Genomic DNA, 24,503 nt, shown 5'->3' with positions numbered 1-24,503 from the left:
TGGCTCGACTTTTTGTTAATTATGGGCATTTCGCAACCATCTGTGTGTTTGTGTGCTTGTACCGTTCATGTGTACCTCAGTGTGATTGATGGTATGGTGATGGTGCAGGGGGATGCTGGGATATGGAATGACGGTGGACCAATTATGATTCACTTTTTAAAACATCCGAAACTGAAACGTTTTAGGGCAAAACCGAAAGCTGTTCCGGCTCATTTTCACCGCGAGTGTGCGCTGGCTCGAGTCGTGGAACCGAAAACTCAAAACAAAAAACAACCTGGATCCCGAAAAATGCACAGAAAATGCTTTGCAATTATCCAATAATAACGCGGTGATGATGGCGGGGACGTAGAGAAAACCGTCTCAGGCCAGAGTTGATGTAGCAGAAAAACACCAATTACTTTACTTTTGGTTTCAAGTCGCCGGGTTTTGGTTTTTCTTGTCGGAGGGATTTGCTTATGAGACATTTATAAAAGAGCCACTAAGGTGGGAGGCTGTGATTTGTCGTTTTTTTTGCGAATGTGGTGCATGTGTCTGAAATGTTTTCCCTTTCATTTCCCGTGAACGCGCTAGGTTTACCAATTTCTATTTACCCTTAATCGTAGTGGCCTATATAACATTCAAGTGTTTTTCTTAAGACATTTCCAACAAGTCTATTGAATCGTCCACACACCTACCATCAAAGTTCAACGCCAGCCAGAAAACCGAGTAACTTGAATCGAATAGAAAACCTGTGCTGTGACCAAAAATCTTTTGCGTACGATCGTGATTTCCTCTCCAGCCAGTGCCCTTCGGAATTGGGCGCAGAAAATCGGCGGCCCGTGTGCTGTGACCCATATTTGTCTGGTGAACCCTGCGAACGACGAAGCCGGAAACCGGTGATTACCCGCCGACGGTCGACGAAACCGAAATCAACCCATCTGGAACACGTGTGTGGCTGTGGCACGTGTTTTATCTGGAGAGACGTCCCATCATCATGGGCCTGCTTGGATGGATCAAAAAGTGAGTATTAAACGTACCTTCTATATGTATTTCTTTTGGTAAGCAGTATTAGAAACTTCATCCTCGATTTCTGGCTTAAATTAGAATAATAATAGAGTATCTGTACTATTCTTTACGATTCAAATATGATTTGTAAGCTTGTAAACGATTCTTTAAATTTTATTTTGAATACAAATATAAAAGCAAAAAATTAAGAAAAAGTGATGAAACTTACCTAAAGTACAAAAAAAAATTGAAATTTGTAATTTCGTCCATCATTTATTTAAGTTAACTGCTAACGGATGAGCAGACATGCAGTAGCTACAAGTGTTCCACGATATATCACTTTGTAGTTTTCCTTCTATACCCTTCTATCCTTGCGAAATAGTAAGTAAAATAGAATTTAAAAAATCCAAGATATGATATTGAACCCTCAGATCTGTGATACATATGCAACTGATCCCTTGCCTAAATCAATAATTTCCTTGATAAAAGAAATGGTTGCACGAAGAGACCTCTCAAGCTGATTGACTATCGAGAGCATTAGACAGGCAATCATCCCTCGTTAAAAAGCATAGCTCTAGCTTTCTTTATGGTGGTCCATGATTTATGAGCAGCAGCATAAGCAGCAGCAGATAACCGCATATCGCCCGTTTCAGTCCACTTCTGGGAGAGTGTGGCACAAATACCGTAAATGAGTCGAATGGGGAAACCTGCGCAGAACAGACGAACTGGAGCGAGGTCCGCGATCCTCTTCCCTAATACTGGTCAAATGGATTCAATCGGCGTTTCGTACGCGATGGGCCGGATTGCGGGGCGTTGCAATTTGGCGCCGGTTGGTTTTGCAAATGCCAAATAATCGGGTTGCCTTCGAGTGTGCGCTGGGTGGAAAATATCCAAACGGGCCTTTTCCATGCCGGTGACCACCGGCGCTCAGAGAGTGATGCACCGAGCTCGGTGGCACCGTTGGGTGATGGACGGTGACGATTTGTGTGTTTGCAAAACTACCGGTACGGAACGGGATGTTATGGGCAGCGGAAAACCATAACAAGGTTTATCTATTCTTTTCCCATTGTACCGGGCTTTTTTTTCATTTTTCATGAATTTGCGGGGTGATTTCAAAGTTTCTTTTTTCCACGGGCAGAAGATATTCGTAGATCGAGATTGTGCGTTAGGGAAAACCAAAATCGCTCCAGAATTAATACGACAACCTATCGGCCAAAAGAATCAATCAAACGGTGATTTTCTATTCTTTTACACCATACACTCCAGATGCTCTCGTTTTTTTGTCTGTCTTTCGTAAACGAACATGCCGGCAAAGAAGAGAGCTTCTAAAGGGGTATGATTAATGAACTCGCCCGGCATGTTCCTCCAGATCCGCTGGGCAAAGTGTTTCCAGACGCCTGTTGGCGGTTGTTGCAGAAGAAAATGGGGGAAGATCGTTTTCGCTCACAGTGTGCCGTCCGGTACGATCGATTGTGCCGGTGATGAACCCGAGTCCACTTTGCGGCCCCTTCCGATCCGGTTCGATCCGGCCACGGAAAGGGAGTTTATTGATTTAATATTTTATCCGTACCAGCTGCCAATCCGCCTCAGTGAAGAACAGTTGCTTTTCAATTAATACCTTTTCCCGGACCGTTCGAGCGCTTGAACTCTCAGCTCGGGACGATCGGGATGATCTGTTCTCGGAGCCGGTGCCCGTTAGGTCCGAAGCCCGACGGGTAAGGCGGACGGCTCGGTGCAATTTTCCTATTAACGTAGGATTTGTTCTTTAATTTTCACGCGCGCGGATGTTTAGGGGGGGTTCTTGGGGCGTTTTTGTTTCCTTCTTCGTTCTGCTGCTTATTCGCAATTGTTCCGGCAGGGGGTTTTCCTCAATGCCCAGGAACGCAACGGAAAAAGACACTGAACGAGATTTTTCACACACGCTCTCAAGATTATTTATTGTTCCGGGTTAGTTTGGGTGGTATTTTATACTTTTCGCTCCCCTAACCCCTCAACCCCGCACCAGTCTCGAGAGTCTAATTTTAGTTTGTCGGTTGCAAACTGCATGAAAGCTCCAACACCACCAGGGGAGAACCTTTCTTAAAATGAATTTTTAAACGCGCAAATTACACACACACCCCACTTGGCCCGGAGATCGGAATGCCGATTGTTGTTGGTCTTCGATTCCGGTCCGATTCGGTTCCGTTCCGATCCCGCGTGGGACTCGCCGGTAATTGTTGCGATTACGTTACACGCTCTTGTGCAGCACTGTGCGATCTTTTCACACCACGTTTTCCCACTGGATGACGGAGTGGTGGCCGAGCCATGCCCGAAATTTAGTAACCCAAACAACGGGTTGAATTTACAACTCAATGCACCTGTGAGAACAGCTCGTACGTTCGCAAGAACGTAGCCGAGCGATCAATTTCCGGTCGGTTAAGTTTTGCCCGCTCAAACTGACCTCCAAATGCTGCTGCACACGTACACCTTTTGGCGAGAGGTTCGATCGGGTGGACGGGACATTTGAGCTCTCTTCCCATCCCGGGAATGATCCAATCCGAACTCGTTTTTCGTCGCATTGTTCGATGGAACGGATGGTAAAGGTCAAGCCAACGGATTGATTGGCTTGTACCGCTTTGTACAACGATAATGTTGGGTGCCGGAAAATGGATATTATATTTGTAATTTAATTTATTTATTTAACAGTTCGGCTAGAAAACGCGGTAGTCGACGATCGAAAATTAGATGATTCAAATATCTTTGTTGCTATACGTCTGATTTATAAACCATGTTATCAGAGTTTCATTTGTTATTTTATTATCAGAATTATTGCATATGTAATGTCAGCACAGAGATGTTTTATTCATCTTCATATTAGTCAATCCAAAATGAATAACAAAACATTTTTAAACGATCAAAATTAAATTTCATGGTTCATAAAATACATGGATTTCTTTTAGATTGCTATATGTTTCACAAATTTGTTCATGTCTTCTCCGACCGTCACAAAACTTATTGTATCTGCTCCGAGTGATTCTACTCCCCTATTCCCAATATTTTTGGAAGGAAAGAAGCAGTACTATCTTATCAGTCATTTTTATTTTTTGAAAATCGCTACGTGCTTACGGAATACGTTTTAGAAGAATTCAAACTAAATTTCTATTGATAAATTCCACATTAACAAGAATAACCGCATTGGACACGACCAGATTAATATCTTCCGTCTGTAACCTGTTCTATTCGGTATCAATTGCATGTCGAATGTCATTTCACAATTCGAACTGGGGCTCAACTATCCTTGAAATAAATAGAGATTACATTGAACGGCGTAGATTTCTCTAAACGTTTCGGCTCTATTTCTGCTTATCGAACGTATCTCTATGTAACTGCCACCGGAAGTAGCAGGTTACAGAAACCTTCCACCATCCGAGGTCGCTGCGCCAAAACGGTAGCACATTGGTTGGTAGCCAAGCTTCGAGCTGGCAATTGTTTGCAATTTTTCCGCGCCTCCCCTTCTGCCAGGTTTCCATTGTTGATTGGGAAGGGTTGGCTTAGGGAAGTATAACAAAAATACAAGAACGATCGTGGACATTAAGCTGGAATGTGGAAAACTGGGTGGGTCATTTCCCCGGGCGCGTTACACTCCCCTGCACTTAACGGGGCAAAGAATCTAATAAAAAAAATGCAGGTAGAGGGTGTTGACTAAGGGTGGGTTATTCCGGCGGGTGGCAGATGGTTCTGGTGCGATTACCTGCACGGGATGGGTGCATACGGTACCGTTCGCAGTTGGAAGTTCCGTGCAGACTTCGAGCACTACCCCGCGGAGGCACCGTAACCCTTCTCTATGGCTCGGGGTCCCGGGGACACAAATGGCCCACAACATTCTACCACCCATCGCCGTGGGCCACCCCCATACTCACACACACCATTTGCAGGTTGCATACCTGATGTGCGTATACCGTTCGTGCGGAGAGCTGAAACCTGTCGTCCGTACCCCCCAGCAAACTGGGCAGACCATGCGACGACCAATTGAACCAATTCTACGCATGTTTCTATGGTTTTTTTGTGTGCGTCACGCATCGCCGATCTCGGCGTGGAGCGCGGAACGGGGATGGCAGGGATAACAGGTGTGACAATGTACCCTTCGGCGACATTATTCGGCACGAGTGTGTTTTGTATCGCTCACGGGGATTGTAATTTACGTTCACGTACTACGCATGCGAAGAGTTAAGGAAAATAATAATTTTTTAAACTTCAGTTTTGAATGATTTTGACCAAGTTGTAAAACCATTTGATTTCAATCCAAATATTCAGGCAAGCATTTTAACGTGTGTAAAAAAGTGCATTTTAGCGTCTGTAACACCACCTGTTTCACCTACAAATGTTGCTTCGGAAAGTAGGGATGGTATTACAGTTACAGCTTATCTTATCACGTGAGGTCTCCTTGTAATAAATATCATTTGTAGAACAGTATACAAATTTACTTCTGTTTAGCACTAACAAGGTACAAAAGAGTAGCTAACAATATCGGAAAAAAAATTCTAAACATATTAAAAAGGACCATTGTTACGATTGAGAGTTTTAATTTTGCAATGATCAGGTATTCAGACGATAAATATACGTTTTTAAATACAATAAATTTGGTAAACAAAATCTTGAAAGAGAAGAATTGTAATAAAAACTTGTTATAACTAGATGGGGGAAAACTACCGGGGTGGTGTTATACAAGAATGATGTTTGTGCTCAATATTTTGAGAATCAATTGTTCGTGTGATTAACATTTAAGACAATTTAAAACCCGCCCAATATGTAGAACATTAATGAGATTTATAATTTGTTATTTAGATGGAATAACATAAACTCTTCGCACAAACAGATCTATTTCAGTCTGAATTATTGTAGTAACAATTATGCACATTAAGGTAATTTTATTTTTAATTATGTTAAATTCCTGAAAATTTTTGGTTTACAATAATACTACTTGAAAGCTATTTAAATCAGGGTTTGAAAATTAACTTATTTAATAAACCACCTATAAAGGATGCTGCGTCGAATCCCATCTTTCCCATGTAACGCAACCTTTATGAGCAATTTTTCTCAAATTTCACATCACAGCGATCCCCTAAATCAAGTCGAAATAGCGTGCGAAAGTGAGAAGACTTTGCTCACCTGTTCGACGTACTTATGCTTCGCGCTCAGATTTGTTACCGGAAATGCAACTGCAGCGCTGTCCGGAGGATGCAACACCGTGCTGCTGCGGTTTTTGCGGTTGCGCATCCGATTACGCAGAGGCCAGTGCTACCCTCTCCATTTCGTACACCATTACGCTTGACGAATGGCAATGGCCAAACATTCATTTTCCATTTGCTCCCCGCCTTTTCCCCGCCTTGAGCCCTTGAGTGCGCCTGGGAGCGGCGCGAGGTTTTGAGGCGAAAATTTTGTGAACCGTACTTCCGCCCTTGGCCATCGCTTTTCTTCCCTCCTCATCTCATCGTTCTCATCGAGTATTCGACTCCTTTGTCTTCGCGGCACCGTGCGATGTTGTACAATTTCCCAGATCCGATGCGCGTACCCAGAAAACCACTTCGACGCAGCACTCCTCTTCGGCTACATTCCGCGAACGATTTACGACCTGCCGGCTTCCGGTGCGTTTTTCTTGCGCGTAGTTGCGGTTCGCTGACGAATACCGCTTTCTTCCGCCACACCTGCACTGCCCGGCGCACAGTTAGGCCGATGCCCACGGCGCTGAGATTGTGTCCGTACCGCAAACACCTCAATTACAACCCAACAGGCCAACGTCGAGAACCATTCTCTCCTTTCCGGCGAGTGCGGGTAGCGTTTCTTCCAGGCTGACATCAATTAGCTTCATCATTTGCGCGTGTAAAACGGGGTGTACAACGCAAAAAGCGCCTCGAAGCCACTCTAGAACTTCTTCGGTCGGTAAGGTCATCCGCAAGGAGCCGCAAGAAGTCTTCAGGGTCCAAACCAGCGGGAAGTTCCATACCGCGCCAGCAAAAACATCCATACCGCGAACCGGTGGCGGTTCAGATCATTATGGATTCGACACGGTGACTTGACTTTTAAGACCTCGCGGAATAAGACAATCGGATGCGAATACAACAGAAAATCTAGTTCACTGAAGCGAAGCGTTTTTAGGGTGTCGGTGTGCTATGTCGTTTTTTCTTCGGCAAACGGCAAGCATCGTTTTGCGTCCGGATGCGCGGTTTTTGGCAAGTAAAATTGTGCACCTTTGTGGTTTTCAGTACGGCGTGAATGATTCGTCTAATGCCACTGATCGGTAGTCGGAACATTTGATGAAGTGATAACAATTCGTGTGCAATTTAGCAATAGTCGTATCCGTTTCGGATTAGTGTCATGTTGCTGCAGCAGCATTTTGCACAACTTCCGAAACATCGAAGAGTTGTATTACTAAATGGCTGGTTGTTCGCTTGTAAAGGAAGGCTACCTTGAAAAGCAGTGTTTACAGGTGAGGCAATATATTATTTTAATAATTCGTAATAAACAACACAACTCTGCGCATTGTCCTCGCCCTTCGTGTGCCATATAACGTTTCTAATAACCTCACCCCTGTTGGTTAGACTCAGGCGGGTTTCGTTAAGCAACGGTGTGAAGGTTTTGCCTAATAAAGCCATTTTTCGATCAAATTACCACCGAGCAAACAATACGACCGGCGGGGCAGCGATCGCCTCGCAGAAAACCCCACCCGAGAGTGCCATCTTCCATTTCGCCATCATCAACAAGTGCTGATGCGCAATCGTGCAGTTGTGTACGAGGAAAACGGGTGTTCTGCATTCGGTGCCACACTGCTGCTGCTGCTGCTGCATCGTTTGCTTTGTTTTATTTCGCTTTGGCGCAACGTCAAATGCAATTTCATTTCACATTTCACGATGACACCAAGGCAAGGCAGCCCAAGTCGCGGAAAACTGCTGCCGGAGGGAATGCATGGAGGATGGAAAAAGCTAGCCACAGCGGCAACGATGTGCCTCGACCAGTCCGGGCGAGGGTCAGATCGTGTGGAAAAGTGTGAAAAATTATCTCCCCTTCTCTTCCTCTACCTGCCCCCACGGTGCAGTCAGGCGTGTCGCTGCATTCGCGTTCATCCGCCGTTTTGCATTTTATTTCACTTTATTTATCTCGAAAACCACGTAACCTTTACCGGTCAGCGGGCAGCGAAAGTTTAAAAGGGAAAATTGAACCAAAAGGGGCGGCTCGGAATCGATCCAGAAAGATCACTGGCCATCCTTTTGCCAACGCCGTAGATCGGTCACCGTGAAATAGTAGTGCCTTTGGCAGATGGGCAGCAAGAAGAGATGGCACGGACAGATGATGATGATGTGCAGGTTGGCCATTCGGCGATCATATGACACCATAAATCATCCGGGTTTGCGCTATCGGGGGAGCTATAATTTAGTGGGTTGTCCGAGCCGTCGTTTTCAATCACACACAATGCTCTATAAAACCCAACCTAGCCAGTGTTTGGATGATGGTGGAAAGTGCTAATCTGCACGACCTATTCTAAATTCACCTCGAAGTGGTTTAACCTTTTCAAGTGATGAGCTTAAAGTGAAAGTATTAGCACGAACGATCTTTTCGGTTTAGAATGAAATGGGGGAATAATAAGTTTGGAAGTATTACTACGCCTACTAGCCTTTTACTTGATAATATTACGTCATTTATTTTAATATGATCGATCTGGTTTTAGTTGTTTTCTTCCATTTTTCAACTTGTTTTAAATAAAAATTAAAATCTACCGAGTTTGGAGCTTGTGCGACAAAATAAATCGAAAGACTTGACCAGTCGATAAGCGACGAACCCACCAAACTTTCGCTCGAAAATAGACACAATTTCACCATTCGGTAGATGATGTCACTCCGCTCTTAGAGAACTTTTCCACCACAGAGGCTTTATTCATCTAAAGCAAAATGAGTAGCAATCAGAGAGAGAGAGAGCTACGATGGAGGTGTGGGTTTGGGTGAAAATTTGCGATGAAAAAGCAACATCAGTAAAGCGCGAGCAAAAACCATTTTTTAATGTCACCTTCGTTAGACACTTCCGGTGGAGTAGGGCCACAGACCCCGACGTACGCTACATACATACGTACCGTGTTCCGGCACGCTGAGCTTCGTACAGACGGGTGAAAATTACTTGCACACGCACATGGGGCGCTGTGTGGCCTGAATTCAAACAACCAAAGTCCTAACCGCGCACGGTTTGATGCTCACTGAGACGTTTGTTGGGACGCTGCCGGTTCACCGATCGTCGCTACAATGCTGCAATGAATCTGGCATGGTTTTCTTTCCTCTTTCTGTTTGGCTGAACCGCTTGCCCAACGTTTCCCTTGCGCTCAACATGTTTTTAATTAATCAAGATGCCAACGAGCGGTAGCTGTCCAGTGTGGCCACATTGGTGGACGTCTTTCCGGTGGTGCACTTCCCGCCGCGGCGCGTTACTCAAGGGGTAGTCCGGATGGGTGGAAAATACGAGCGAAAGCAGGCACCGTCCATCCGTCAACCATTGGCCGACGATGGCAATTGTTTCGGAAGCTGCGTAGGAGACGCTCGGAGGAGACGGAGCAGGAGGAGGAAAAACAACCTCAACCTCGCGCGAAAAACGTTAATGCCAGTGGGAAAGCGGGCACGAAAAGGGCGGGTGTATCTGTACGCGCGAATCTGGCCGATTTGACCCTTCCACACTGGGAGCCGCCGCGCTACCGCAGAGACATTCCATTTCCGAGTACCGCCAGATGTCAAAGGGCGTTTCCCGGGACGTACCAGGCTGGCTGCCGCGTGGGTTTTCCTCGCCACCAACCTTACTAGCGCGTCTTTCTGGAACACTACGACGGGTGGGAAAAGAAAACGGCGTACCCAGATCCGATTAGATTTTGTTTTATGGACTTCGAAAACGATTGTTAAACGACGTTGATTGCTGGGGAACTGAGGAAAATGAGGTAAAAGCTGCCGGTTTACGAGGATGGGGTCTGCTGTTTTTCAAACGGTGGCCGCAAGAGACTACATACGAGGGTGGAACCTTTCGGTTTTGTGTTGTTATTCAGCGCTAAATGGGGCCACGCACGGGGTTCCACCCTCCGTAAGAAATGTCTATTCGCTTGCTGGTGGACGCAAAAAGAATAGAAATACCTACGATGTACGATCATCTCAAACGAGAAAACAGCGAAAAAATGCAGCCTCCGGATCGGAAACCTGCTGCGTACAGGAAGGAAACAGTTCGAACCGCTGAAAAATGCTGCACTTTTGCTGCATAACATAACTCTAGTGGCGGTAATTTTCCTCCGTTTCCTATTGTTTCCGCATCGATAGGGAAAATGGGCCTACGGAGGGATAACGGCATGTGTGTGATACCTTTTTGCCAATCTAAATTTCCATCCCACGGTCACAGGGAGGAACGGCGTATCTCGCGACTGGATGGTATGTTTTCAGTTCGGAACCAATTAACGGGTTTTCATGCGGCAGTAGGAAAAATGTGTCGAAAGTTCTCGCAAAGATGGGTAAGAACATCAGTCACTCGTTTCAATGTTACACTTTCTCGGAAGCGATGTGGAGAAAAGCTTGAACTAGTTACATTGTCAATATTTCTTGAGGAAAGTATCTTCATCACATCATTGAATGGGAAATGATGGTGGGGTGCTTGGTGAAAATATAATGTCGTGTATATTAATATCATTTGCTTCAATCCGGAACAGTGTTGATTACCTTGGAAGTGAAAAAAATGATCATTTTCCAGGAAGAAAAATCAAACACAAAAGACCATCGATACCCGGTGACGCTGGTGCATTTTTCTAAAAGGGCGCAACTTTTCTCACATCTTCTCGTGTTCCGTCCATTGCTATAGCTTTTGAATTATGAATCACGATGGTTCGCTGGACACGTTCCTTACAAATCCCGATCCTTTCAATCCAATCATGACTCCACCAGCATGTGCTGCGTAATGTGGTGAGTGAAAACTAAATCGATAGGAGCCAAAGCAAAGCCTTTACCGAAATGCACGCGCCAGTGGGAGGCATCGCGGGGGGCGGCGGAAAAACTCGCACGCAAACGGTCAGAAAAAGGGTGGAAAAATAATGCTGTCGACTCATGAGGCGACAACGATTTCTTCTCGCTTTCAGTCCGCAAAATAGGGGGCTTGAAACAAGCATGCGATTTTCTTCATTTTTTTTTTAAATTATTGTTTCAGTAATTTGACAGTTTTCCCCGTCCTCCACCTCCTTCTGCTCTTTCTCCTCGTCCTTCTCCTCTTCCATTTTAATGCGTTGCATGTTCAAGCGTATGCTTAATGAGTGTAAAATGTGATAATTCCATTTGGCTGACGCGTTGTTTGACGTGTTTTAATTCTCTGTTGGCAGGTTGATTTTTGCGCTGTTTCGTGTTGTATAATTTTCTTGTTCAATCGCGCCAAGCGTGAAACGCAAACGGTGAAGTTTTTCGACCAATTAAGCACCGATTTCATTTGTTTCCCAAATGTATACTTGTCAATACGCTGGATTAAACCAACGCGTTGATCAGTTTCAATTTTCCCATTTTTTCTTCACACACTTTTCTCTGTGTTTTTTAGCATAGAAATTTTGTTGTTGCTCTCGCTACATTCGGCAGAAAGCAACGGTGTATCAGGAAAGTTGCTCCATAAATCATCCGTTGGCCGACATTCGCACAACGAGACAAAGTCGAGAAAACTCGAGTTCCGTTTGGTCAGCAGCATTGGTCATAATAACCAGCAAGAAGAAAAACGGTGGAAAAAACTTCCACTGGTGACCAATCGAGGACTAATTTTTGTTGGTTTTAGATTGTTTTAATTGTTCATGCTTTCGCGGAACCGCTTCGGCGCGCACTTCTTGTTGTTATTTGGGTTGATCACGAAAGTTGACGACGACGACGACGACGACGACGAGGACGAGGAAAGCTCGGTTTGATTTAAAGCTTTGAACGAATTTTTCTTTCAACCTGCATCAATTTTTCACCACCAGAATCACCGTTTGTTCAAAACGGTCCTACAAACGATGGGTGATGATTTTACAGCTTCGTTTCAAAAGCTGTCCCATCTTTTCCGACATTTCGTGATCCCATTCGCTTGCACTTTCTTTGCCCAGAAAAGCAGCGGCACGATGTGAGCCGGAAAAATTGAATGAATGAATTCGAAATTAATCAATGCCGATTCATAATGTCGTGTCAAATGCGCTTTTTGTGATCGATGGGATTTTTGGGAGTATCAAAAATCGTTTTAACACACGCTTGGGGAACGCTTTCTCTGGTTTGCCCCCTTTTGCTTTGCTTGTAGTTTGAAGTCAAAATGTATAGTGAAAAGTGAAAACTGTACTTGAGCCTTACTAACTTTTGTACAGCTGATTTGCTTTCATGTGCAACATTGAATTGCATCGATAATTGTAAGCCAGATTTCCCGGCTTTACAACGTGCTTGACCGTGATGTTTAAAAACGCATTTCCAAGGTTAATCGGTCGGTCACCGAAAGTGCTTTCATCGGGTGGTTTGTTTTTTTTATGAGTCTGACGGAGGACGATTAAGAGATTAACAAATTATCTACTTCCATGCAACTGTCACTTTCGATGAGTTTTCCAAAATTATAGTCATTTATGTGGTTTCGGGACCGGTTCCTCCCGATAACGGTCCTATTGTAGTCAATGCTGAAAAGTGACTGGTTGCTACTCCACCTGGGCTGCATCTTCCTCTCACTTTTTTATGTTTTAACTTACCGGAAGCAATGTCAAGTGTACTAAAAAGACCCACTGAAGGGGCCCGAATAACCTTCGCAGGTACTAAATTAACCGGACACTCGAAACAGCTCCGACCGATGAAATGAAAAGTTAAATTAAATCTACTCCACTCCGGACCCCCTTCGGTGTCGGAGTTTTGGACATCGTTTATCTGTCCACTTACACTGTCCACGGTAAGTTGGGGTTGTATTTTTAAATTTATTTTTCATACCTTCCTCACCACGAACTTCATTGTCCGTCGAATCCGACGACGGGGTGGTTGTTAAGATTGTAATCGTCACACCATTGTTGTGACCGTCATTTTCCCGCCTCGAGATGCATCTTTATCTTCTTGACACACTCGGGACACGCACAAGCGGTACCGGGTCCAATTTCCGATCGGGAGTGGAGTGGAAGAATGCGCTTGTGGGTTCAGATTTTAATCTCGAAAAGTGCTGCCTTTGGTGTTTGAAAAACGGGGTCAATCTTAATTTCTCTCGGACATGTTAATAACGGTTTGTGTTGCTTTCTGGACTTTTTAACTACAACACATGTTAGTTGGCTTAAGATGATGTTGAGATTTTGAACATTCTTATGCATATTTCATGAAGGCTAGTTTTCATTAAAACAATCCTGATCTTCTCAATTAAAATAGGCGTTGATTAATCACTCAGGATTAATTGGAAGATTATCGCTGCATGCCATCATTTTAGAATCTGAATACATACGTACAGACTAAATTTTATAACATACTCATACAATACATACATTTTTTCGTTGCCTTTGTGTATGTTTGGTTTTCACTAGAAATAATTATTTGTACAATGAATAAAACATACTGAATTTTCTACAGCGTCGTCTCGTAGAAAATTTCCCATTGATCTACAATGCTGGATGTTTCAATTTCAATCACTTTTCCTCTTTGACTTTTCCACTCTCACCAAACTTCAACCGACAGTGCTCGACAATCTGTGAGGTGAAGTGAAATTTCTATCATATCGTTTACATTAATTCCAAAGCGATCGCTTCCAGGTGAGGCTGCCGTCCGACGAATTATAAATTACTATCAGCTGGTGGAACCCCCTTGACATTGTGTCCATCACGCTCGGTTAGGTATAAACTCAACAAAACTACCTGCCAAAGTGAATTTACTGCTCCGTCATAGTCCGCTGCGGCCACTAAATCCCTCACCCATATCGGGGGTGCCAACTTTTACCGGCGCATTTTCGCGCTGTTATCACTGAGACCGACTGGGCTGGATGGAAACCGACACCGGGGGTTGACCGTGAAGGTGGGAAGAGGGAGAAGGTATTAGTGGAAAATTAAAAGGAAAGAAAAACAGGCGGAGGAAAAACTGCAACAATCATTTAAAGATAAATGTTTGGATACCTTCCCGTCACATCGGTGCTGCAGGAAAAGGAACGAAGCGAAAAACCAACACCACCCTTTCCACGCCATTTGTTATTTTGTTGTTTTTCTTCGCCCGAGCCTGTCTCGGGAGCCAGATGATGAAAACGACGCAGTGTGAAAAGTGAAAACCATGAAAATCGCTGCAATTCATTAGCCGGTTGGAAGCGACGGAGCAGGCAGAGAAAGGGCGAGCGATCATGTGTGCGAACATGGGTCACTTTTAAAATCGCCTTACTTTCTTACCCTCCCTCCGGTGGAAAACGGCACCGATTCCGGGCCAACGTATGTCTGAGGCAGAAGGGAAGGAAGGTTTTTGGGCAGCTCGGATTATTCAGTCTGGATGACCGCTTCGTGTTCGGTTCCGTGTGCCGCATTTATTTACCAATGAGGGCGTGAAAACTAAGCACGTCAACGGCGATTTTTCCGCCGGAGGTTCCACAATCGATAGTGCATTCTGATGCAGCATCCAAATGGGGGAATTTCTTGTCCGATATTAAAAAAAAGTAGTAATTTTATTACAAATTTGCTATCCCTTAAGTCAAAAGGCAAACATAAAAATGAAAAAAAGGGTTTACAATCTTGAAGATACTGTTAGATATTCAAAAGTCATGTGTCGGTGTTATTTTTACTAGGTATAGTTATTCAGTTATACAAATGCCTGCATTAATTGTTTCCTGTAAATGTTCTCGTATTAAATTATTTCATACAATCATACCCGTTTCGTCTTGAATTTTACAAACTTTCATATCACATTTCTCATTATCTAAATTATCATAATTATTCCTCTGTAATGTTTGAATTGGGCATGAAATAATATCTGTATTATATTTGTCATCTAAACAAACAGGGTTTAGAAACATTTGATCATGTGTAAATTTTCATTTAACAAGTGTGGCCATCAGTTTTTATTTGCCCAGAAAAGAGTTTTGCCGACTAGCGTTGCCATATTGCGTGATTTTATGGACTGATGGAATTGTTGCAGCTGCGCTTTGCTAAGCTTTGCTTTGGCAGCTTGCGCAATTGCTACACCCGAATCGATTTGAGAAAAGTAAATCGATCATTCGATTGGGTCGGGCTTTTCTTTTAGGGTATATTTTTCTGATCTTTTGCCACACACTGTCTTTCCACTCGTTACGGGGATGATGCAAAGTAAACGTGATTTGAAATCGATTACTTCCGATATCGTGGAAACAATTTCATGCGAATGGCAGCTAGGAAAGGAAAGCACGCCCATAAACACGCACGAGCACGAGATGGAAAGATGCAGGATAAGATGATGTATGAAATGTACTTTTCGCTTCCATATGTTTTTTTTCCTTGTTTGTTGAATTCGTTTTGTTTGGTTTGCAATTGCGCTGCGGACATATTTTATTCATGTTGTTTCGGTTGTACGAATGGAATATTCAATTGGTTTTCTGGACGTATGAATTTCTTTTTTCTCGCTGAAAAATTATCATTTATACAATTTTTCATTGTTTTCAATTTTATTCAGATTTATAAGACGCAATATCGGAGAAAAAACGGTGAAAAAGTCACCTTATTTGTTGGAAAAGCAACAATTTTATTTCGACTCCGTTTAATCACCAATGATTTGAGGTTGATCGCAATTTAACCGGACCAAATCGATCGGCAATGATCGGCTTGAACAAACGATAAAATGCTGACTGAAAGCAACTATCCCTGCGGTTCGGTTTCGCCGTGAAATGCAGCTAATGTCGGCGGGACTGTTTTTATGGAATTAAAATCCGAAGCAGCGAATAACAAATTACGCAGTCACAGCGACGCGACACATTTACTCCGCCCTGCTGTAATAAATGTAACAGTGAACGTTGGAAAACAGCGTTGACGACCGTTTTCTTCCGCACGGTATATTTGTTCTGCCTTGATTCGTGGCTTGATTTTTGTAGACTGGCGTTCCCGTCCGTGGCCAATCTGTACCCAACCGGGTCATCTTGCGCCAGTGTGGGCACTTTTTTCCGCCCAGCACATCCAACGGCAACACTTTCCAGCGGCCACTCCGCCGTCGGGATCACGATGGAAAGTGTGAAATCTGTGCTTCATGAAACCACGTTTGGTTCGATGTGGTTCTTTTCGTCCCACCCGTTTCCACATCTCCGCTGACCACAAAAAAAAAGCAAGACGAGTCACCTGCGAAGGCCCGGTTAGGTGTGCCTGACCTCACCCATGGCAAGACCCGCCGTTACCGACTTCATCTCCTTCTCTTGACACAAGCAAAAGGCAGACCAACAGAACGTGGACTTCACCGGTCACCGGTTACGGCTGGCGAATCCGTCCGCCCTGTTAGCCTCCGGCCAGTGCAGAGTTCGGCTTTCTCACATGGCCAGTATAATTTAATAAGCACAGACAAGAGGGAACATTATCGCACCGATACGAATGCAAAGCTAGGGTCCAGGGACGAACGGTGGTGGTGTGTGAGGGACTTTGTGGTCGTTTACGTTGGAATGGAAACGCAGGAGGAGAAACAATTTATGCGAACACTTGTCCTGCTTTTCGTTCGTCTTCACATGTCAGTTTGCGGGCAGATTTTTGCATACGCTGAATCGGACGGCCGATCGCGGGAAGGGTTTAGCAGGAACTGGGAAATTAGTACCTAAAAGGTACTAAACTGTACCTGACGAAAGTTGGCTGAAGGGAACGAACCGAAAGAGAGACAACAAAGTGCTGGTTGCGAGTGAAACTGTGTCAGTTTGTTTCGCAACGTTCCGGACATTGGTTCGTTCGGAAGAGTTCTTTCGGGTGGGACACTAGTTAGAGATTTTATATTTATAGATATTTATCCTTTTCATCATCCGAACAGAGACAAACGCCACCGAAGGCGCGACAGTGCACCACCAACGATTGGCCAAGACCAGGATGTGGCCTATCGGGAGGCACTGGCAAAGTTCAACGATTGGCGAGCCCAGCAGCGCAACAGTGACATCGTTCCGGGTGATCAACTTCCGCACAGCGACTCGACGAAAGAGTCGAGCACCTTCCAGCCCCGCATCTCGCTGGCCCACGGTCCCATCAAGGAAGAATCGTCCGGCGACGACAGTGACCTCGAGGATGACTTCAGCTCCGACGTGGAGGTGGCACGCAGTGAGCGGAAGCTACTAAGCCGCAGCACGACCCGTTTCGAAGTCCCAAAGTCTCCCCGATACGCTCGCCACCATCGGGTCGCCGGACCATCAGCCGGAACTGCTTCCCCTCTGCAGGCGGACGGTCCCCCGAAAAAACCGAAACGCTCGGTCGAGTTCTACCGCAACATTAACCGCATTCCCGTGGACGTGTCCACGCAAAACGTCACCGGCCAGTGGAACAACGGGCTGGGAGCGGTGGAGAAGAATCACTCCAACCCGACCGACTTGATGCGCCACTCTCTTCCCGTCACTCTCGGTACCGACCGGGCGGAACGAACGCACAAGCAGCCGAAGGCCGTTCCCAAGCCGAACAACACAATCTACGAGAACGAGGTGGCTGAGTTTGAGGCACATCAGTTCGACGGCACGTTCGGGGACTCGTACGTCGTGCAGAGCCCACCGCGGCTGTTCTACAAGGCCAACTCGAGCCCCTACTCCGACGGTACACCGAAGAAGCAGAACAATCTTAAGACACGCCCACGAGCGTTCAAGGATAAACCTGCTCCGGCGCCACCGGCGGGAGCGATGAGCGTCGCTCCGGTTTCTTCCAGCTGTCCGACGAAGCAGCGAAAGTATAGTGATTCCGATTCGCCGCTGACCGGATCGTACCGGAAGTACGAGCTGAACTCCTCGTCCGTCTACGACGAGCACGTCATCTCCTCCAGAGCCTACCGGGGTACGATGGTGCCGAAGGGTAGGGCGGAGGATACGAAACAGCAGCAGCACAAATCCCTCTCCTATCAGACGGTCGTGAACAAGCACGGGGATCTGGTCGACTACGCACTGCCGTTCAGCGATCATGCCGACACGACAGCGAGCGAAGCAAACGTTTTGGATGTGGTCCAGCATTCCCCGCAGCAGCAAGCTCCCGGTCAGGACACACTGGCGGAGATACGGAACTGCGAGCAGCTGGTCAACGATAACTTCCAGTTCCTGCAGTGTACCGCGCTGCAGGATGACTCGACCAGCATCATCACCGAACCGATCAGCGTGCTGAAGGGTCGCTCGGGTCGCATGGTGACGGATCTGGATCGATCCAACGGTAGCACCCTGAAGGACGTCGACGAGGAGCTCGAGCGGGAAGATCGGCTGCTGCAGAGCCGACAGCAGGAGATCGATGTCCAGCTGGCGCAGCTGGCGCTGCAGGAGGACCCGCAGGACATCCTGCTCGAGCTGGATTCACTTCAGAAGTGGAGCAAGAGCATTCAGATGTCGGACGACTTTCTCCAAACGCGCTACAGCGAGCGGAACCTGCTGGAGTGCTTCCGGCGCACGGTGGGCACGAGCCTACCGACGTGCTACCCGAACGAGGTGCGCTATCGTGTCGGAGGCTTGCGCAGTGCGTTTGGCAGTCCACTCGAGTTTTCCTGTGGATTGTTCCGTGGGGCGGCGGTAACGCTGCGGAAGTACTCGCTGAACATGGAACGTAGTTTGTACTTTGCCGAGGAAGCCTGCCGACGGGACTTTGAGGTGCTGTCTCAGGTACGCCACCCGACGATGGCAACGCTGATGGCCGTGGCGTACGATGGGGCGCTAAACCAAGCGACTTTGCTTATGGAACCGTTCGATTTTACACTTTTCGATTACATTCACAAGATGGTAAGACGTGGTGTTGTGGTTGATTTTTAAGACAAAGGACAAGTTTGGCTAATTTTCTTTTTCCTTTTTAGAACAAACGACTATCACTGATTCACGCGATAACCGTCGTCCAGCAGATTTCGTCCGCCGTCTGCTACCTGCAGCAGTGTGGTTACGTCCACTCGAACATCTCCAGTGGATGCATCCTGATGCGCCGCTATCCGTACGCGGTCAAGTTAACGTCGTTCGAGCTCACGACGGACGCCGCGTCGGATGAGGTGCGGCGTGAGATCGAGAGCCGATACGGAAGCACCTCTTCGTCGCGCAACTCGATGACCTCGTCGCAGAACGACGAGCTGAAGAAGATCACCACGTACGCCCGGTTGATCAAGAATGATGAGCAGTTTCTGCGCGATAAGTACCGCAAGCTGTCGAAGGAAATGTGCGAGAACCGTTCGAAACCGTACCCCGCGTTTGCGTCGCTCGGTTCTGAAGGGTCCGAGTACGATTGCCGTGCCAGTCGCTTCCTACCCTACTGCAAGGAGTACCGAGAGCGGTTCTCCCTGTTCTACTACGTTGCACCGGAGCTGCTCGTGCCGAAATCGAGCTTCGTCTATCCCAGCAAGAGCACCGATGTGTACTCGATCGCACTGTTGCTGTGGGAAATCCTGAACGGGTACGTGCCGTTCGTGGTGTACAACCGGGCCGAGCTGGAAAAGCTGCACACTTCCACCGATCTACCGTTGCCGATGTTTGAGAAGGAGCGTTGCGAACGCTTCCGGCAGATTTTTGAGGGTGGATTGGGCGATCTGGGGAACCGCAAAATGAGCATGGACAATGTCGTTGATCTTCTGGACTGTCTGCTGCTGGAGTTGGGCATGGAGAAGCACGGTGCCCACGACTGGCTGGCGGAGGATTACGAGGAACAGACCAACTCGTCTGAGGTGCGGCTCAAGAACGAACTAAATGACGTACGTAAGCAAGGGGCACACGTTGAAAAGACGGACAAAATTTACTTCCACACCGAAGAATCGGATCTGGCGAAGACCACCAAGACTGCAGGGGAGCAGCCGAGACCGAAGAAACCGGCACGTAAATTGAATCGCACGAAAGCGTTGATCGGAGAGGAACCGGAGCCACGTACTCTTCCCACGACGGAACGCAGGAGTCCGCTGCCTCAGCGCCCACCCAGGGTGGGTAAGAATGTGCTGCTGCCTTCGGACAAAAAGTCACCGCTCAGTTCCAGCTTCAGCCTGTCCAACTCGGCAATCTATCAGACGATCTTTGACTTCAACAACAAGTTCCTGTCGCCCAAATCGTCGTCCAAGCAGGTGGCTTACGATCGAACCAGCACGGTAAAGAAACACAAGAAACCGCCGCGGGCCAGTAAGAAGGCTGCCAAAGAACTGTTTGAGGTGGTTGATCAGTTGAACAAAAGTTTCATCGAAATAGACGGACAAGAGGAACCGGAAGCGACTACCAAGGGGAGTCTGGAGAAATTGGCGAAATCTGTAGAGCACCCTGAGTTGGACAAACATTTTGAAGAGAAGCGATCAGTTGAACCTTCCGAGGGCGCTCATAGGCGAGAGCTGGCAACTGTACGTCCGAGTAGTGATACGGACGAAATGCACACTCCCGTTCCCCACGACCATCCTTCGAAGTCTTGCGACAGTTCGCCGGGAACGCGACGACGTACGGGCACGCCAAAGTTGAACAACTCTTTCCGCTTCACGATCGGCGACTTCACCCTCCCGGATACACCGATCGCGCGCAAGAATAAGATACGCAAGCACGCGTGGCTTTCCGATCAGAAGCTAAGAATGGCCAATGACGAATCGCTACCGATGACACCGGAAGACTGTCGCAGCAAGTCGTTCTTCAATGCTGGTTTGGCGACCCGAAGCGGTTCGTTCCTCACTTCGACGAACCTCAACAGCTCCGTCTCGCTGCAGGATATCAAACCGAAGCGCATCAACATCAGCGTGAACATTATACGCTCTCCCGAGGCTCCCAGAACCACGGTGGTGGTTCAGAAAAACAGTCCGCAGCTCCAACCTTCTGTCCCTTCGAGCGAGAAATCACCCGGCGTAGCTAACGGAATGTTTGAGAGTCTATGGAAGAAGGAGAAAATCATATGCGAACGAAGTCGTCTTCGGTTGCCCGGTGAGGAGGAAGAGTCGGAACAGCAGGAAGGACACGAAGGAGAAGAAAAACTTGAAACCGAACAAACTGCCACTCCCTTGGATGACTCCCTGAGCATTGTGACGGCGCACCTGACATCGGTTCGGGATGCGATCAAAAAGATTGAAACGACGTTCGAGAAAACGGGCTTCGATTACAGCCCAGCGAGGAAAACGGAGGGTTCCGGACGGAAACCATCCACCGGAGGTGCCCGGAACCTACCTGATGGTTCGCTGGTTGTGGAAGAAAATCTGCTTGTACCGACGAAGGTGCTCGAGTTGGAAAAGACACTCGAGGCGGAAGACGCGGCCGAGGCGAAGGAAGCATCGGAAGCGCCCGAGCAACGAAAGGATGTTGTGTCAACGTTACCCGTTCCTATCTCAGCCCCTCCACCGTCTCCATCGAACAAGACATCGAGCGTGGATTCGCCAAATTTTGCGGTAACGCATCTGAACGTGCTGCTTGGAAGCCATCAGTCAAAGCCCAGGGAGGCACCAGTTTCTACGAAGGCCGAAATTAAGGAAAGTACGCCAACACCGGCACAAGTTGCCGCCACTGTGCCGACAGGGTTTGCGCCGAACTCGCAGCTGTATCTACGCAGAAAGGCTCTTAATTCTGGCACGACCAACAGCAGTGTGGCCATCCATCATCAGCAGACGGTATACCGGGAGAGTATTGTCTCGACCACCGATCTATCCGTTCCGATTGCCGAATCGTTTCCAGTTGGAGCCAGTGGAACAGGAGTAGCAGCAGCAGCAGCTGGCAGCTCGGTTCCGTTGGGAAGTGCTCGCAAAAAGAAACTTACCACCCGAGTCACGGTGAACATGCGTAAAATATCGCGCCGTGCTTCGGACATTAGTCCGGCATCGTCACGGCCTAACTCGGCCAACCTGGAAGATCTGGAGCTACCGTCATCCGGGTGCATCACGCCAACCGGATCTGCCCCTTCCTGCCCGGGTGGTGTGAGGCACTCTTGTGGCAACGAGCTTCTGCGTGCTTTTTCGAAGCTAAGACTGATCGCACCGGCAGTAGACGACCCGGGACAGAAGAGTGGTGCAGACGGATCGACCCAAGTCGCACGGGCCCAAACCCCCGTGAACCTCGTGGCATCCAATTCCGGACAACCCGGTCAACTAACGGCCGCTGGTCGAGCGGATCGGTTCGTGTGCTGCAACTGTGGCAATTCGATGATACCGGCAGAAAGTTTTAATGGTAGGTTGTTCGACTGGCGCTTAATCGCACTCCATCGGCATCACGATCGTTTTCCATTCCGTTTTTTATGCAGTACCCGCCGGAAGCCGCATCGGTATGGCGGCCGCTTTTGGCGACATGACCTTCCCACGGGAGAGCGTCGCGTCCCTGTTCGAGCCCCCGATGACACCGACGTCCGCTAGCACCCTGGCCGGTCGTTTTCACGCAATGACTCCATTCCAGGTGAGATGATTTGTAGATTTTCAACTGTAACTTTGTTGAATTCAGTTGATAACATTTAAACACAGCAGATTCTCTGTGAGGGCAAGGCTTAACAAACAGTTTCTGTAAAGAGGTCACATTATAGTACTTCGTAGTTTCATTCAAAAATTCATTTTTTCTATCAGATTTGAAAAGAATGTGCAAAATGACCGGACAGTTAACAAATGTTTGCCCTAGTAGCTCTATTTTTAAGCTATATACATTTTGCTATATCTTGAAATCTTGTTTGAGCCATTTTGCATTTTTATTTTAATTGAGCAAAAGAAAACTGATCATAGCCTCATTTGAAATATTCTCCTTAAATGAATTTGGACGGTTTCAAACAGTACATCATAAGCAGGAAAAATTAATTATAATCATTAAATGTTGATTTATATTTCTTAAAATATTTGTTTTAATATTTGGTGTAATTTAATTTACTTAATTAATAATATTTAATTATTGTAGGACCAACACGTTTTGTTTAACTGAAATGAACCATAAAACATCATTACCTGCACGAGATAAAAGCTACAGTTGTTTAGGCGACTCCTGGGCAAAGCGGATGCAGCTAACCCCACCTTTTCCTAAATCGTCCAGCGACACGGAATGAACCAATGCTTGGGGCGTGATCTCGATCGTAATGCGGTTCATTCGACTCTTTGTGGAGGGATAACACATTGCTCGTTGGTCGCCAGTGGAAAGTGAAAGGATTTTAAAATGCTTGTCGCACTCGCACTGCCAAGTTAAGTCACTCGGTCTATGTTGAGGCATTTCCAATGGACCTGCAAATGTAGGTCAGTTGATTGCTTTTGAACGCAACACAACGGTTTTATACATAACAAGGGGGTGTAGCTCAAATGGTAGAGCGCTCGCTTAGCATGTGAGAGGTACCGGGATCGATACCCGGCATCTCCAAGAAATGATTTTTGGTACCATTTTCGTGAATCAAGGACCTTATTTTTCAATTGAAAACATTTAATGAATGGAATGCATCTTACGAAATTTTAATTAATCTTACCCATATCTCTGCTCGTCGATCACCCTTTTTTAGAAATCAACTGAAGACCTCTACATCGATGATGACTTCTGCCAGGGGCTAAACCATATGGGCGCGAATATGGAGCTAGTTGAGCCGCTCGACGAGGGCCAATTCCTCGACACCTACGGCTACGATATCTACGCGACGGAAATCTATCACGCCGAGGAGGAAGAGGAAGAGGACGCAGACGTAGATGGGGCCGATTCCGAGCGGGAGCTACACTTTGCCTACCGGAGCCACCTCACGACACCACTGGCCAGCGGCGAGTGCACCGAGGATGAGGCCAAGTTTGTCGAAAAGTGTTCCCAGCTCAACTCCAACCAAAGTCTAGTGGCAGAATTTCCAACGCTCACTTCCCCGCTCGACACGGCGCCACCGTTGCCACTGACACCGACTCCGACGAAATAGTAGTAGAGAGATAGGAAGAAGGCAATAAGAACCATTATTACATTTTTGATAGAAGTTTTTTGCGAGGGTCGTTGTATATATAACTCACCTCTAACGACTATAAGAATGAAATTTCGAAACATCATTCAACCAGATGAATTTATCTTTTGATCTTTTCCGTACCGCAATCGTGACCTTACATACCAAGTATTATATTTGTGACGTATCATAGATAGAGATTCCAGCCAGTAGTAGTTTCGTTAACACGAGTTAGCTTTTGTAGGGTTTATGAATATTTAGCATGTCCCACTTTTTGCGCTACGAACTCATTAATATATTTTCTCTTTCTGTGCTTCCATACCCGAATGCATTATTACTACGCCTTACCTATATTTATTGTCCACCGGGAAAAGCAAACCCCGTGTGGTCGATTAAACGTAAGATCAAACATTTCCAATTACCAAACGGAGACGCGCACTAGAATATATATTTTTATGTTTAGAAGCTGAAGGATCAGAGAGGATAGAATAGTGAACTATTATATTTGAATGAAACAGTATGTATACACGATGAAATAACTGTAACGATCGGTGCTTGTGTTGCGCCG

General features: G+C 46.6%; 1 protein-coding gene and 1 non-coding gene across 2 annotated transcripts; both read left to right on the top strand.

The window, feature by feature from the left end:
* The first annotated feature begins 789 nt into the window (after window positions 1–789).
* LOC131289055 (uncharacterized) lies at window positions 790–24,008 on the top strand. Its single transcript, XM_058318255.1, has 6 exons — window positions 790–999; window positions 16,935–18,855; window positions 18,927–19,948; window positions 20,000–22,227; window positions 22,301–22,449; window positions 23,522–24,008. Exons 1-6 carry the CDS (start codon window positions 974–976, stop codon window positions 23,915–23,917), a joined length of 5,742 nt encoding a protein of 1,913 aa, XP_058174238.1. The 5' UTR covers window positions 790–973; the 3' UTR covers window positions 23,918–24,008.
* Trnaa-agc (transfer RNA alanine (anticodon AGC)) lies at window positions 23,313–23,385 on the top strand. The gene has a single exon. It is a non-coding gene; the product is annotated as a tRNA-Ala (tRNA).
* Window positions 24,009–24,503: the final 495 nt, after the last annotated feature.

The sequence above is a fragment of the Anopheles ziemanni genome, chromosome 3 (assembly GCF_943734765.1).
Source record: "Anopheles ziemanni chromosome 3, idAnoZiCoDA_A2_x.2, whole genome shotgun sequence".
NCBI classification, from domain to species: Eukaryota; Metazoa; Arthropoda; class Insecta; order Diptera; family Culicidae; genus Anopheles; species Anopheles ziemanni.
The sequence above is the reverse complement of the archived record's forward strand: the minus strand, read 5'-3'. Positions and strand labels throughout refer to the sequence as shown.